The 16,189-nt window shown below is 40.0% G+C and overlaps 1 protein-coding gene across 2 annotated transcripts in view; it reads left to right on the top strand.

The window, feature by feature from the left end:
• YLPM1 (YLP motif containing 1) overlaps positions 1-15,513 on the top strand; it is an 80,347-nt gene extending 64,834 nt beyond the window's left edge. Inside the window, exons 19-21 of one of the 2 annotated variants that reach the window (XM_046008038.1) lie at positions 172-302; positions 14,598-14,780; positions 15,094-15,513. In XM_046008038.1, coding sequence (XP_045863994.1) covers positions 172-302; positions 14,598-14,744 — 278 coding nt within the window. In that variant the 3' untranslated portion in view covers positions 14,745-14,780; positions 15,094-15,513. Of the gene's footprint in view, positions 1-171; positions 303-14,597; positions 14,781-15,093 lie in introns of those variants that run through there. The other variant, XR_006818659.1, reaches the window with a different exon arrangement.
• The last annotated feature ends 676 nt before the right edge of the window (positions 15,514-16,189 follow it).

Genomic DNA, 16,189 nt, shown 5'->3' with positions numbered 1-16,189 from the left:
GCCCAGAATTGTTACCTCCGTCAAGAAGATAGTTTGGATCTGCAAGTGATGCTGCTCTCAAAAATGTGGCTCTGCCCTCTGACAGTGTTCCAGACTTCTTTTCCTTTGTGTGTGTGTTGTGTGCAAACTCACACTCCTCCTTAATGCTGCGGCTCTGTGTTTGTCCCTCAGACAAGTTGGATGGCTTGAGAACTGGTACTAAAAGGAAACGTGACTGGGAGGCAATTGCCAGCAGAATGGAGGATTATCTTCAGCTCCCTGATGATTACGACACTCGTGCTTCTGAACCTGGGAAGAAGAGGGTAAGAGACTTTGTCAATAATTGCCATTAGGTGAAGGGCTCCTTTAGGCAGCTGGTTTTAGAAAGTTATAGGCAGATAAGAATATGAATGCTCTTTTTTAGAGTGATTGGATTTATACTGTTTCATATTACAGATCAAAAGAAGGAGTCAGACCTTACCAATTATCAGGTTAAAAGGCACAGGTAACTTTAAAAATGGAGAACAGAATCTCGTGGCCAGCACATTGTCAACCTTAACGGAATTTGAAGTGGCCACTTGTGCTCTGTTGTCCTGGGGCACAATAGCCAGGTGCAGAGGAGCGTGTTGAAGAGAATCTGTGGAGTTCTTTTTTTTTTTTTTTCTTTTAAGATTTATTTATTTATGTGAGAGAAAGTGAGTGCAGGGCAGGGAGGGGCAGAGGGAGAGAGAGGATCTCAAGAAGACTCCCTGCTGAGCACAGAGCCCCATGACCACGAGGGGCTTGATCCCATGACCCTCAGGTCATAATCTGAGCTGACATCAGGAGTGAGATGCTTAACCAACTGAGCCGCCCAGGCGCCCCAAGAATCTGTGGGATTTCCTAGTGGGTTAGATATAGCGGGTCCAGGAGTGGCTGGAAGCAAAGGTGAATCTTCAGGGTTCTGGCCGTAAGCACGCCATGTGTGTGGTGCCATTTACTGAGTCAGAGAAAACCAGGGGAGTCCAGCTTGAGACTAAAAAATGAGGTCAGTGAGGGACCATTTAAGTTAGAAATGGTAATAAGACACAGGACCTCCAGATATAGAAATTCACGTGGAGGCGAATGTTTCAAAAAGTAAAGAGTAGGTAATTGTTAAATGATACAGAGAAGGCAAATAAATTGGGAACAGAGAAATGGCTATTAGATTTGGCAACATGGAGATCACTGATTGATCAGTAATCAGTCAAGGTTTCTTAGAGAGTTAAAGAGCACAAGCCCTTTAACTCTCTTCTTTAGCAGACTAAAGAAGTAATAAGAAATGAACTGTAGAACAGCAGATGGAGACACCTTTTTGATGAAGTTTTGCTATGAAAAGGAGCAGAGAAATGTAACCAAAACATTGTACAGACCTTCCTCATAGACATTAAATTTAGGAAAAGTGACCTTTGTGTATATCCTTTAAAACAAAATTAACAAAGTAAAAAATCATATTATATATGATCTGGATAAGCCTTTTCTAGATAATATTTCTTGATCTTCCTATTTAAGTATATACAGACCTACCATTCTTTTTAAATAGCTGCCTAATGTTTGGTTGTACAGTTACCGGGTCCCTTATTGGTGGATACTTATGCTGTTTTCACTGTATTGTTAATGTAAATACTATGGGGAAAGTCATGGTGCATATGTTCTTGGCATCGTTTTGAAAGTATATCCTTAGGGTAGATAGCACTAAAGCTGCAATCTTCTATCAGTTTGACAAATACTGTGAGCTCTCTTTCCAAAAAGATGACATCTGTTCATACACCCTCATGTAAGTAAATGCCTGTTTTTCCACACTTACACCGAAGGTGCTATTACCAGACTTTTAAACTTTTGACAATTTGATAGGTAAGACAAAAATGGCATCTGCATTTCCTTAATTAAGATGACGTTGTGTGTCATTTCTTTATCTTTACACATCGTTTCTTTTTTATGGATTTCTGCAGTACTTTTAATATTGAAAGAGTATTTATTGTAAGAGAATAAAAATGCCAGTAACACTTCATTACATTGGATAACATTACAAAGAACTCCAGTTTTCCAAGCTCTTTTTTTTTTTTTTTTAAGATTTTATTTATTTATTTGACAGATGGAGATCACAAGTAGGCAGAGAAGCAGGCAGAGAGAGGGGAGGAAGCAGGCTCCCTGCTAAGCAGAGAGCCTGATGCGGGGCTCGATCCCAGGACCCTGGGATCATGACCTGAGCCGAAGGCAGAGGCTTTAACCCACTGAACCACCCAGGTACCCCCCAAGCTCTTTTAAATAGTTCAGGCAGCCCCGAGGCCCACCCATGTCCATGTAACTGGAAAGGAGGGAAAAGGGAGACTAGGGGCCTTCTGTGTGCCTCATTCTATCCAGGCACTACCTGTGTTGATTCCTCTTATTCCAGTTTTAAAGTTGGAGCAATAGAATTAAAAATACCTCAGGGCGCCTGGGTGGCTCAGTCGGTTAAGCATCTGCCTTTGGCTCAGGTCAGGATCCCAGGGTCCTGGGATCAAGTCCTGCATCAGGCTCTTTGCTCAGCAGGGAGTTTGCTTCTCCCTCTGCCAGCTTCTATCCCTGCTTGTGTTCTCTCTCTCTCGGACAAATAAATGAATTTTAAAAAAATTTTAAAACTCCCTTTGGAGGGAAAAAAAAAGAATTAGAAATAGCTCCTCCTTGGGAATAATAATTTACTATAGTTCAGTAACAAATGAATAATCTCAAATGAAATATTTTCTCTGGTTTATTTTTAGTCAAATAACTATTACTGTATGGAGTATGTGATCCCATGTAATTTACTGTGTAAGCTGGGTGAACAAAGAGAATTAGGCTGTGCACATCCTAGTTGTTGTTTTTTTTTTGTTTCTATCTTAATTCCAGTTAGTTAACATACGATGTTATACTAGGTTTAGGTGTACAATGTAGTAATTCAGTACTTCCATTCAGCAGCTGGTGCTCATCATGACAAGTGCACTCCTTAATCCCCATGGACTATTCTACACATTCCCCCCCCAAATCACCTCCCCTCTGGTAATCCTCAGTTTGTCCTTTATACTTCAGAGTCTGTTTCTTTCTTTCTTCTTTTTCTTTTTTAAGATTTTATTTATTTATTTATTTGAGAGAGAGAGAAAGAGCATAAATAGGGCGGAGACAGAGAAAGAGGGAGAGAATCTCAAGCAGACTCTGCACTGAGTGTAGAGCCCAAAGCAGGGCTTGATCTCAGGACCCATGAGATCATGACCCAAACCCAAACCAAGGGTCGGGTGCTCAACTGACTGAGCCACCCAGGTGCTCTAAGAGTCTTTGTTTTTATTCGTCTCTCTCTCTGTCTTTTTTCCCCTTTGATCATTTGTTTCTTAAATTCCACATATGAGTAAAACCGTGTAATATTTGTCTTTCTCTGACTTATTTTGCTTAGCATTATTTACATATACACACACATTACACACACACACACACACACACACACACACACACACACCATATCTTTATCCACTCATTAATCAGTGGACACTTAGGCTGCTTCCATAATTTGGTTATTGTAAATAATGCTGTCGTAAACATAGAAGTACATGTATCCCTTTGAATTAGTGTTTTCATATTGTTTGGATAAATATCCAGTAGTGCAATTACTAGATTATAGGGTAGTTGTATTTTTAACTTTGGAGGAACCTCCATACTGTTTTTCACAGTGGCTGCGCCAGCTTGCATTCCCACCAATAGTGTGTAAGTGTTCCTTTTTCTCCACATCTCTGCCAACACCTAGTGTTTCTTGTGCTGTTGATTTTAACCATTCTGACGGGTTTGAGGTGATATCTCGTTATAGTTTTGATTTGCATTTCCCTTGATAAGTGGTGATGAGCGTCTTTTCATGTGTCTGTTGGCCATCTTGTGTGTCTTTGGAGAAATGTCTGTTCATATCTTCTACCCATGTTTTAATTGGATTATTTGGTTTTTGGTTGTTGACTTTGATCAGTTCTTTATGTAATGTGGATACTAACCCATTATTGGATATGTCATTTGCAAATATTTTCTCCCATTCCATAAGTTGTCTTTTAGTTTTGTTGATTGTTTCCTTTGCTGTGCAGAAACTTTTTGTTTTAAAGTAGTCCCAGTGGTTTATTTTTGCTTTTGTTTCCCTTGCCTTAGAAGACCAGGAAGAGATTGCTACAGCCCATGTCATAGAAGTTACTGTGTGCATTCTCTTCTAGGATTTTTGTGGTTTCTGGTCTCACATTTATTTTTGTGTATGAAACATGGTCTAGTTTCTTTCTTTTACGTGGTGCTGTCCAGTTTTTCCAACACCATTTGTTGAGGAGACTTTTTCCCATTAGATATTCTTTCCTGCTTTGTTGAAGATTAGTTGACCATATTAATGGTCAATTTATGTTGACCATTATAAATGGTAGGTGGGTAGGTAGATTCATTTCTGGGTTTTCTATTCTGTTCCATTGATCTGTGTGTCTGTTTTTGTGCCAGTACCATACGGTTTCAATTACTGCAGCTTTAATTTAACTTAAAGTCCAGAATTGTGATGCCTCCAGCTTTGCTTTGCTTTTTCAAGATTGCTTTGGCTATTTGGGATCTTTTATGGTTCCATGCAAATTTTAAAGTTGTTGTTCTAGTTCTGAGAAAAATGATGTTGCTATTTTGATAGGGATTGCATTAAATGTGTAGATTGCTTAGGATAGCGTATAGACATTTTAACAAGATTTGTTCTTTTAATCCATGAGAATGGAATGTCTTCCCATTTTTTTGTGTCATCTTCAATTTCTTTCATCCGTGTTTCACAGTTTTCAGAGTACAGGTCTTTCACTTCTTTGGCTAGGTTTATTCCTGGGTATCTGATTCTTTTTGGTGCAGTTGTGAATGGGATTGTTTTCTTAATTTCTTTTGCTGCAGTTTCATTATTGGTGTATAGAAGTGTAACAGATTTCTGCACATTGATTTTTGTATCCTGTGACTTCGGTGAATTCGTGTAGCAGTTTTTCGGTGGAGTCTTTCAGATTTTCTTTATGTAGTATCATGTTGTCTGCAAATAGGGAAAGTTTTACTGCTTACTTACTGACTTAGATGCTTTTTTTCCTTTTTGGTCTCTGATTGCTGTGCCTAGGACTTCCAGAACTATGTTGAATAAAAGTAGTGAGAGTGAATATCCTTGTTTTGTTTCTGTCCTCTCCGTTTTTTCCCATTAAGAATGATATTGGCTGTGGATTTTTCATATATGGCCTTTATTATGTTGAGTTGTGTTCCCTCTAAACCTAATTTGTTGAGGGTTTTTATCATAAATGGATGTTGTACTTCGTCAAATGCTTTTTCTCCATCTGTTGAAATGATCATATGGTTCTTATCCTTCTCTTATTGATGTGACATTGATTGATGTGCAAATATGAATTACCCTGGCAACCGAGGAATAAATCCCACTTGATTGCTGTGAATGATTTTTTTTAATGTGTTGTTGGATTCAGTTTGCTAGTATTTTGTTGACAATTTTACATCTACATTCATCAGGGATATTGGCCTGTAGATCTCTTTTTTAGTGGTGTCTTTCTCTGGTTTTGTTATGAGAATAATGCTGCCTCATAGGATGAATTTGGAAGTTTTCCTTTTCTGTTTTTTGGAATAGTTTGAGAAGAATAGCTATTAACTCTTTAAGTGTTTGGTAGAATTTGCCCGTGAAGCCATCTGGTCCTGGACATTTGTTTGTTGGTAGTTTTTCAATTACTGATTCCATTTCTTTGCTGGTTATCATTCTGTTCAAATTTTCTATTTCTTACTGTTTCAGTTTTGGTAGTTTGTATGTATCTAGGAATTTATCTACTTTCTCTAGGTTGTCTGGGTTTGTTGGCATATAGTTTTTCATAATACTCACGTATAATTGTTTGTATTTCTGTTGTGTTGGTTTTTATTTCTCCTCTCTCATTTGTGATTTTGAGTCCTTTCTCTTTTTTACTTGGTAAGGCTGGCTGGAGGTTTATCGATTTGATACTGATTGATATTGAACTAGCTCCTGGTTTCATTGCTCTATTCTGCTGTTTTTTTAGTTTCTGTATCATTTATTTCTGTTCTCATGTTTATTATTTCCTTTCTTCTTCTGGTTTTGTGTTTTGTTTGTTCTTTTTTTCCTAGCTCCTTTAGGTGTCAGGTTAAGTTTATTTGAGATTTTTCTTCTTGAGGTATGCCTATAATATTTTATATTTCCCTCTTAGAACCACTTCTGCTGCATCCCAGAGGTTTTGGTCTGTTGTATTTTCATTTTCATTTGTTTCCATGTACTTTTTAAATCTCTTCTTTTATTTCCTATTTGACCCATTCTTTCACAGTAGCATATTATTTAACCTCCACCTATCTGTGCTCTTTCCAGATTTTTTCTTATGGCTGACTTTTAGTTTCATAGCATTGTGGTCAGAAAAGATGAATGGTATGACTTTCATCTTAATTTTGTTGAGGCTTGTTTTGTGGGCTAAATATGTGGTCTCTTCTGGAGAATGTTCCATATGTACTTGAAAAGAATGTGTGTTCTGCTGTTCTAGGCTGGAATGTTCTGAATATATCTGTTAAATCCATCTGTTCCAAAGTGTCATTCAAAGCCATTGTTTCTTTGTTGATTTTCTGTTTAGATGATCTATTGACGTAAGGAGGGTGTTAACATCCCCTACTATTACTGTATTATTGATTAGTTCCTTTATGTTTGTTATTAACTGTTTTATGTATTTAGGTACTCCCTTGTTGGGTACGTAAATATTTAGTTGTTATATCTTCTTGTTGGATTGTCTCTTTCGTTGTTATTATTATGTCCTTCTTTATCTCTTGTTACAACCTTTGGGGTTTTTTTTGTTGTTTATTGTTTTTTGTTTTTAAAGATTTTATTTATTTATTTGACAGGCAGAGATCACAAGTAGGCAGAGAGGCAGGCAGAGAGAGAGAGAGAGGAGGTAGCAGGCTCCCTGCTAAGCAGAGAGCCCGATGTGGGGCTCGATCCCAGGACCCTGGGATCTTGACCTGAGCTGAAGGCAGAGGCTTTAACCCACTGAGCCACCCAGGTGCCCCTACAGTCTTTGTTTTAAAGTATTTTGTCCAATGTAAGTATTGCTACTCTGGCTTTCTTTTGACATCCATTTGCAGGATAGATATTTCTCTATCCCCTCATTTTCAATCTGCAGGTGTCTTTAGGTCTAACATGAGTCTCTTATAGGCAGTATTATAGATGGGTCTCATTTTTTTTATCCATTCCATCACCATATGTCTTTTGATTGGAGCATTTAATCCATTTACATTCAGTATAATTATTGATAAATATGTTTTTATTGTCATTTTATTATGTTTTGTGATTGTTTCTGGAGGTATTCTCTGATCCTTTCTTGTCTTTCTCTCATGGTTTGCTGATTTTCTTTAGTGATGTATTTGATTTCATTCTCCTCATTCTTTGCGTATTTATTAGTGATTTTTGATATATGGTTATCTTTAGGTTTGCTTATAACCTTTTCTGCATGTAGCAGTCCATATTAATAGTCATTTAAGTTTGAACTCATTCTTTTTGCCTCTCCTCCCCACATTTTAAGTATATGTTGTAATATTTTACATCCTTTTATTTTGTGAGTTCCTTGACTGATTTTTTAAAAGATTTTATTTATTTATTTACTTGAGAGAGAGAGAGAGAGAGAGAATGAGAGAGAGAACATGAGCAGGGGGAGGGGCAGAGAGAGAAGAAGACCCTCTGCTGAGCAAGGACTCCCCCGCCGCCCCCAATGCAGGACTTGATCCTGGAACTCCAGGATCATGACCTGAGCTGAAGGCAGTTGCTCAACCAACTGAGCCACCCAGGCGCCCCCCCTCTTGACTGATTTTTTAACAGAAATATTCATTTTTACTCCTTTTGTGTTTCCTACCTTTATACTGTCACTTTTGCTCTCCTTTCCAGTCAGAGTCCCCTTTAATATTTCTTGCAGGGCTGGTTTACTGATCATGAACTCCCTTGTTTTTTGTTTGTCTCAGAAACTCTCTCTCTCTCCTTTCTGAATGATAGCCTTGCTGGATAGTGTATTCTCGGCAGCAGATCTTTCCCATTTAGCACTTTGAATATATTATGCCACTCTCTTCTGGCTTGGAAAGTATCTGCTGAAAAATCTCCTGCTAACCTTATGAGTTTTCCCTTGTAAGTTACTGCCTCCTTTGTCTTGTTCCTTTTAAGACTTTTTCTTTATTATTATATTTTGCCAGTTTAATTACAATATGTCTTGGTGTGGATCTGCTTTTGTTGATTTTGGTGGGAGTTCTTTGTGCTCTCTGGATGTGGATATGTTTCCTTCCCCAGATTAGGGAAGTTTTTAGCTATTATTTCTATTTCTTCAAATAAATTTTCTGTCCCCTCTTGTCTCTCTCCTTCTGAGACTCCTATAATGAGAATGTTATTACATTTGATAGAGTCACTGAGTGCCCTAAGACTATTCTCATTTTGCATAATTGTGGGTTTTTTGTTTTTTTTTTTTTGTCTCCTTTGTTCAGCCTGATTACTTTCCTTACTGGGTCTCCTTAGATCACTAATTCCTTCTTCCGCTTCTTCCATCCTGCTCTTCATTCCCTCAAGCATGTTTCTCATTTCATTTATTTTATTCTTTATCTCTGCTATGCTGTTCCTTCTCTCTCTTTGCTAAGGGTCTCACTGATGTCTCCACTCTTTTCTCAGATCCAGTGAGTATCTTTATGATCATTACTTTAAATTCTTTATTAGGCATGTTACTTATATCTGTTTCGCTTAGATTTCTGACCCTGTCCTTGTTCTTTCTTTAGGATAAATTTCTGTTTTCTCATTTTGTCTAACTCTCTGTGCCTCTTTCTCTGTGTTAGGAAAGTCAGCTACATCTCTCATTCTTGAGGGTAATGGCCTTATGAAGAAGAGGTCCTATAGTGCCCTGCTCTGTGCTCCCTATTCCCCAAGGCTTGGCACTTCGGGAGTATATGCTTCTGGGAGTATATGCTGCATATGATCTGCTCTTTTGTCCTAGCCATTTTATCCTTCAGGCTAGTTATCTGCAGAGGTTCTTTGCCAGCTCTGGGCAGTGTTAGGTCCCTGGCCTGAATGTAGTACGTTTTAACTAGGTGTGCTGTGGTCAGTTTGTGAAATGAGACCTGTTGCCCCCACTGCCAGAACTGAAGCTCTGCAAAACTCCTGCCTCGCAAGATGGCAGTGTGAGCAAGACTTTGGTTCAGTCTTGGGGAGAGGGTTTCTGCTTGCTGGGACTGAGGCTAGTGTGACTGGGAGAGGCAGGTCCACCAGAGTTTGTGCATGCACGGAGTGGGGAGGGGTCTCGAGCTGGGGAGGGGTCTCGGTTTAGGCAAGTTAGGTAGTGAGTGTCAAGTGTTGGGTGTCAGTGCTGTGTTGGTTCCCACAAGTAGTCCTGCGCTTATGCTTCCGGGGCAGGGGAGGGAAATGGTGCTGGCCGGTTCTTTGTTTCCAGAGGAGTCTTTCTCTGTGAGTGCTCTCTCCGGGATATGCGGGATATGCTCCGAGATGAGCAAATGACCTTCCCACTGTATGCCACAGGCATTCTTCAGATTGCTGTTACCACGCTGCATGCTTGCCTGCCTTCTCTCCAAGAGCAGGGCAGTGCCCTCAGGGCTGTCTCCCAGCCAAGCCTGCTGACTTTTGAAACTCCATTACCAGAAGTCATGAAATTCAGCCCCTCTTGCTTTCCAAGACAATTAGATGGGGATTCGTTTTCCCCTGCACTCCCCAGTGTGTCAGTATGTCTCTCCCCCTTCTCCCTGACCACTGCTCCCTCCCCACCACAGCAGCCGGCATCCATTTCTCTCCACACTTTCTACCTCTCCACACTTTCTACCTTCTTCATTCTTCTCCACACTTCTTCATTCTTCTCCACACTTTCTACCTTCTTCATTGTGGCCTCTCCTCTACCTTTAGTTGTGTGGTTTTTTCTGCCAGTCTTCAGCTTGATTTCTGGTATATTTAGGATGACTTTTTTTTTCAAAAGATTTTATTTATTTATTTGACAGACAAGAGATCACAAGTAGGTAGAGAGGCAGGCAGAGAGAGAGGAGGAAGCAGGCTCCCTGCTGAGCAGAGAGCCCAAGGATCATGACCTGAGTCGAAGGCAGAAGCTTTAACCCACTGAGCCACCCAGGTGCCGCTACTGAGGATGATTTGATCCTTATCTGGTTGTATTTGTGGGCCAGAGTGAGCCTAGGCTCCTCCTCCTTTGCTGCCATCTCCTTAATCCCCACATGCTAGTTCTTTGAAGTGGCTTATCTTTGACTCCTCCCCTGCCTCATATCCTCATTTCAAATAGTTTCTAACTCTAAAAGCACTCACCAAATCAACACCAGACCATAAGGAGCTCCTGCGGGTAGCAACTAATGCAGAATTCATAACTTATTCCTTTTCTGGAGTCTCTTGCTTTTTTTATAATTGAGGTTTTTTTACAAATACCAGGCAGGTTGCTAGGATTAATGTCCACTGTAACAAGAAGGTAGTTCTATAGGGTTAATCATAACTAGAATTTGATGGAAATGTTATATTTTTAAAATATAATTTATTTTTTAAAAATTTTGGTTGCTTAGTTGGGCATAAAATGGTAGCTCCAGGACTTTGTGTCTCTTTGATGAATGGAAGGTGAACAGTTCCCTTGTTTGCAGGACTCACACATTTAGAAATATTTTTAGTGATAGTGGCTGAAACGTATATACCTCAAACCTTTGAGTGTCAGTCAAGACTTTTCTGGATTGTACATTTTTTTAATGGTTAAGATAAATGGCAAAAAAAGAGAAAAAAAGATGGTAAATATCAGTTAAAGTACCTCTAGGAAGAGAGGCACTGACATTTAAGAAATCATTTCAAGGGCGCCTGGGTGGCTAAGCCTCTGCCTTCAGCTCAGGTCATGATCTCAGGGTCCTGGGGTAGAGTCCCACATTGGGCTCTCTGCTTGGCAGGGAGCCTGCTTCCTCCTCTCTCTCTCTCTCTCTCTGCCTCTCTGCCTACTTGTGATCTCTTGTCTGTCAAATAAATAAATAAAATCTTAAAAAAAAAAAAAAAGAAACCATTTCAAGTTGAAAGCATTATTCTGCTCCGATATTTAGTGTTTTGGTAATCATTCATTCATTCTGCAGTGTTGTGAGTGTGTGTCAGATCTGCAAATGAGGCCTCTTAAGAGCAGACCTCCAGTGGAGGAGTCCAAGATGCAAATAAATAATGTTAATATAGCACCAGTGTATATTAAAGATATGAACAAAATACAGTAGTTTCCAAAATATTTTATTTTTAATTTTTTTAAAAGAATTTATTTATGGGGGCACCTGGGTGACTCAGCTGTTAAGCATCTGCCTTTAGCTCAGGTCACAATCCCAGGGTCCTGGGATGGAGCCCTGTATCAGGCTCCCTGCTTGGTGGAAAGCCTGCTTCTCCCTCTCCAACTCCCACTGCTTGTGTTCCCTCTCTGGCTGTTTCTGTCCATCAAATACATAAATAAAATCTTTAAAAAAAAAAATAAAAGATTTATTTATGTATTTGACAGAGAGAGAGAGAGAGCACAAGCAGGGGTGTGGTAGGCAAAGGGAGAAGCCGGCTCCTTGAGGAGCAAAAAATCCGATTTGAGGCTTGATCCCAGGACCCTGGAATTATGACCTGAGCCAAAGGCAGATGCTTAACCGACTGAGCAACCCAGGGGCCCCCAAAATATTTTAATTTCAACTTAAAATTGTGGGCATTTGTTCTAAAACATATTGCTTATTTAAAAAATAATTACATACTTTTTATTCTAATCCTGTGTTCTTATTTTATCTCAGTTTTAAAGACTTAATTTAAGCTACATACTTAAAAGTTAGTTCTTAATTTATTCAGGGTAAGATGGACCAGTGTGTTTAACTCTGTACCAAAGATGTACTGTGGACTGTTTACCATTTCTTTCTTCGGTGGCCACAATCTGTCCATTCTTTTTTTTTTTTTTTTTAATATTTTTTATTTATTTATTTGACACAGAGAAAGAGAGATCACAAGTAGGCAGGCAGAGAGAGAGGGGGAAGCAGGCTCCCTGCTGAGCAGAGAGCCCGATGCGGGGCTCGATCCCAGGACCCTGGGATCAGGACCTGAGCTGAAGGCAGAAGATAAACCACTGAGCCACTCAGGCACCCCCAGTCTGTCCATTCTTCATTCCCCTTAACCATAATCATTTTTTGCTAAAATGTGTCCCCTTGATCCCAAGGGCAACTGAGAGAGTGTATGAATCTATCGAAATAAATACAGTCAGCATAAATCCATAGCAGAAAGCCCAGAGAGCTCTGTATACAAAAAGCCCACATTATTTAGGCTTATTTATTTATTTATTCTACTAAAGTCCATGAAGGAAATTTAGGTTTTTTACTCACTAAAAATCTGCTTTTAAAAAGAGTTGGGCTTGGGGCGCCTGAGTGGTTCAGTTGCTTAAGTGTCTGTCTTTGGCTCAGGTCATGATCTCAGGGTCCTGGGATCAACCCTTGCCATCAGGCACCCTGCTCAATGGGGAGCCTGCTTCCCCCTCTCCCTCTGTCCCTCTGTCCCTGCCCCTGCTTGTATTCCCTCTCTCTCTTTGTCGAATAAACATAAAATCTTTAAAGAAAAAAAAATTTTTTTTAATTGTGTTACCAATTTTTCCCATTCCTATTACTACGTATCTTCTCTTTGACCAAATAGTTGCTGTTTGGAGAAGCCTAGTCATTTCATTATGGTAATAGGGATGGTCAGTGCACCTCTAAGAGCAGTAATGCATTTCTATGTCCAGTGTGAAGAGCATGGAGTATGCATGCTCTGGTTTTCTTGTCACAGATAATAAATCACAAGCTAAATTTAAAGTATAGTCTTATGGGGCCTCTGGGTGGCTCAGTTGTTAAGCAGCTGCCTTCGGCTCAGGTCATGATCCCAGGGTCCTGGTATCGAGCCCCACATCAGGCTCCCTGCTTAGCGGGAAGCCTGCTTCTCCCTCTCCCACTCCCTCTGCTTGTGTTCCGTCTCTCGCTGGGTCTCTGTCAAATAAATAAATTTTAAAAATAAATAAATAAATAAAAATAAAATACAATCTTAGGAGTGCCTGGGTGGTGCAGTCAGTTAAGTGTCCAACTCTTGGTTTCAGCTCAGGTCATGATGTCAGGCCCCATGTCAGGCTCCAAGCTCAGTGCAGAGTCTGCTTGAAATTCTCCCTCCCTGTCCCTGCCCCTCCCACTTGTGTGCTTATGCTCTCTTCTTCTCTCTCAAATAAATCTTTTTTAAAAATATAATCTCTGCATGAGGTTCCTGGGTGGCTCAGTTGTTGGTCATCTGCCTTCAGTTCAGGTCATGATCCCAGGGTCCTGGGATCTAGCCCTGTGTCAGGCTCCCCACTGAGAGCCCACTTCTCCCTCTCCCTCTGTCTGATGCTCCTGCTAGTTGTGCTCACTCTTTCTGTCAAATAAATAAATAAAATCTTTAAAAATATATATATAATCTCTGCAGACTTTGGTGCTATGTCCACAGCTTCATAGTTTCTCAAGTATTTCAGCTTTTGCAGAATATATCTACTTATTTTTTAACTGTTTATATAAGAATCTATATTTGATATATTACTAAAATTGAAAATGTATTTGCTTATATTCTAAAAATATCAGAATACCAACCAAGGGAAATATCCCTGATCTATGTATTTGTAGTTAAAATCTACATATTTCCATAAATGCTAGCAGTTGAGTCCATCTCTTCATCTCTTTATCTCATGAATGAAAATAGTAACAGCTCCCTATTTTCTAAGTTTAGATTTCAAGAAATATTTGTTGTGTAGAGATAAATAAAAGTCCACTGATCTAGGGTATTTTAATCTCTTAGGGAAGACAGGTCTATAAATAGATCATTGCAATATAGTGTGAAAGTTCAAAAGTAAACATGTCAAAATCCAGAAGTAGCTCTAAGGAAGCAATGATTGATTAATTATTTGATTGGCAAAGAACAAGAAAGATAAAGCAGGGGTAGCTGACTAGACTTACGGCAGGTGGACAGGGTTGGGGCATTTCAGGAAGGAGACGAGTATATGCACAATTACAGAAATGGGAAATGGCCCAAGGTGCTCTGAGAGCTAGAAGTAATTTCGTACGGCTTATATAAAAGGCTGTAGACACTGCCCAGAAACACCACTGGAGAGTAGACAGGGCCAAATCCAGAGGGACCTTTGTGCTTAGATTTTACTTTTTTAGGCAGGGGAAGGATTTAAAGCAGGTGAGAGTCATAACCATGTGTATTTTGAGATCACTCTGGCAGAATAGGTTGGAGGGACTGAGTGTGTAAGGTAGGAAGACTAGGCAGAGGGAAAAGTAAGATCAGCGAACCAGAAAGGAGAGAGACAGAGGAAAGGTAGGCGCCAGGACTGAGCTGAGAGCTGAACTGTTCAGCAGCTGGAAGGGTTAGGACTTGGTAACTGAGCAGAGTTTTCTTTCTGTAACTTACATGGCTTTCTCTGCTTCTCCCCCAGTTGATTCCTAATGTTTTTATCTCTTGGTTTCAGATTAGTTACCCTATCCCTTAGACTATACAGAGAGTGAAGAAGCTCTTTCCATATTTATTTTCCCTAAAGCCCAGCCTAACGCTGTGTTCTTTTTAGGTGAGATGGGCGGACCTGGAAGAAAAGAAGGACGCAGATAGGAAAAGGGCCATAGGTTTTGTGGTCGGACAGACTGATTGGGAGAAGATCACAGATGAAAGTGGTCACCTGGCTGAGAAAGCCCTCAATCGAACCAAATATATATGATACTTAGTTTTTGAACGGAGTCATTGTTCCTCTAAGGTAAGATTGCACAGTTGTATAAAGAGCCTACTGGGTGGTTGTTTTGAAAGGTTTGAGATAAAGGAGACAGCATGCTTTGCTAAAAATGCTTCTCATATTATTTTCTGGTTCTTAAAAAAGTAAGTATGTGCTGCTTGCCAACATTTACAGTGCACGGTGTTGGAAAGGGGAGCAATTTTCTGCAACCCTTAATGTAAGAGTTGAGAAAAGCTTGGATTCTATAGATTTGAGGAGTGGAATGGTGCGATACTGGAGTGTACTGGACTTTCTGCCTGCTGTGCCGTGGCATGACAGCCTTTTCTTTTCTTTGCAGGTGGTTCGCTTTGAGGTGATCTGAAGCCACGACCTCATGGAGCTTCGTTGTGTGTCACCTTGCCTTCAACGTTTCGGTTTTTGTTTTGTTTCTACCACTTTAGTTTTTTAAAGTTCTCCAGTGTCCCCAAGAGGTATTAGAATCTTGCTGTACCCAAGCAAGACATTAATTTTTCTTTTTAACTATTTTGGGGAGGGAGGGAGTGATAGCTTAACTGCTGAAGCCAGGTGGAGGGTCTGCTGGAGGAGTCCAACAGAAAACATTTCCTCCGCTGTACAATGTCACAGACTATCTCTATCATCATTGCTTTGTGGCTGTTTTTGTTTTTTACTGTATGTAACTGGTAGCTGATTGTACTAGGATTAAAAACAATAAACTTTCACGATAAAGCCGATGAGATTCATGGGCTATACAGCATGGGCCCCTTTCTCTTGTTTTCTTAATTTTATTTTTTACTGCTCTTTTACTATGGTGTGTTCTAATTACGTGCTAGCCGAACATCCCAAAACCTCTTTCCCATTGAATGTTATATAGCTTAGTGATTCCATAGCGCATACTGTAAGCACAAGGAGGGCTCTCAGTGATCTTTGTTTGATAGCTAATTTCGTTCTCTATCTTGGCGTCTTGAAGACTGGTAGAGATGATTGCCAGTATCCTGTCCTCCTTTTCTTCCAAGTGTCGGTTCCCTGGAGTATATCAGTTACAGCGGGATGTTTCGTTGTTTTATTTTTTGGGATGTTTCGTTTTATTTTTTTTGATCCTCTTGTTGTTCCTCCTTCTTTCCACTTTGTCCCTTCATGCTGTGTTTTGCTTTGATTTTTTCCTCATCTGGATTTGATTCCTGGTGGGCAGAACTGATGTACTCCATAAGAACTCCGGAACTTGTTGCCTTATCCTTAAACTTGAATCGTTGATGTTTTCATCAAGATTGCAGGGGAGGACAAGTATGGAGATGCGCAGCCCTCTGGCAGGCAGCCTCTAAGCCTGTCAGGTTTTCAGGTTCTTGCCAGATTGCTCGTTATTGGAAAGCATGGACTTCTGCACAGAGTTTCCTCTCTCATGGATACTATGAGGTGGAACCTAGAAATTCACAGAG

This window comes from Meles meles, chromosome 6 (genome assembly GCF_922984935.1).
Source record: "Meles meles chromosome 6, mMelMel3.1 paternal haplotype, whole genome shotgun sequence".
Taxonomy (NCBI): domain Eukaryota; kingdom Metazoa; phylum Chordata; class Mammalia; order Carnivora; family Mustelidae; genus Meles; species Meles meles.
This window is presented reverse-complemented; position numbering and strand designations above follow the sequence as displayed.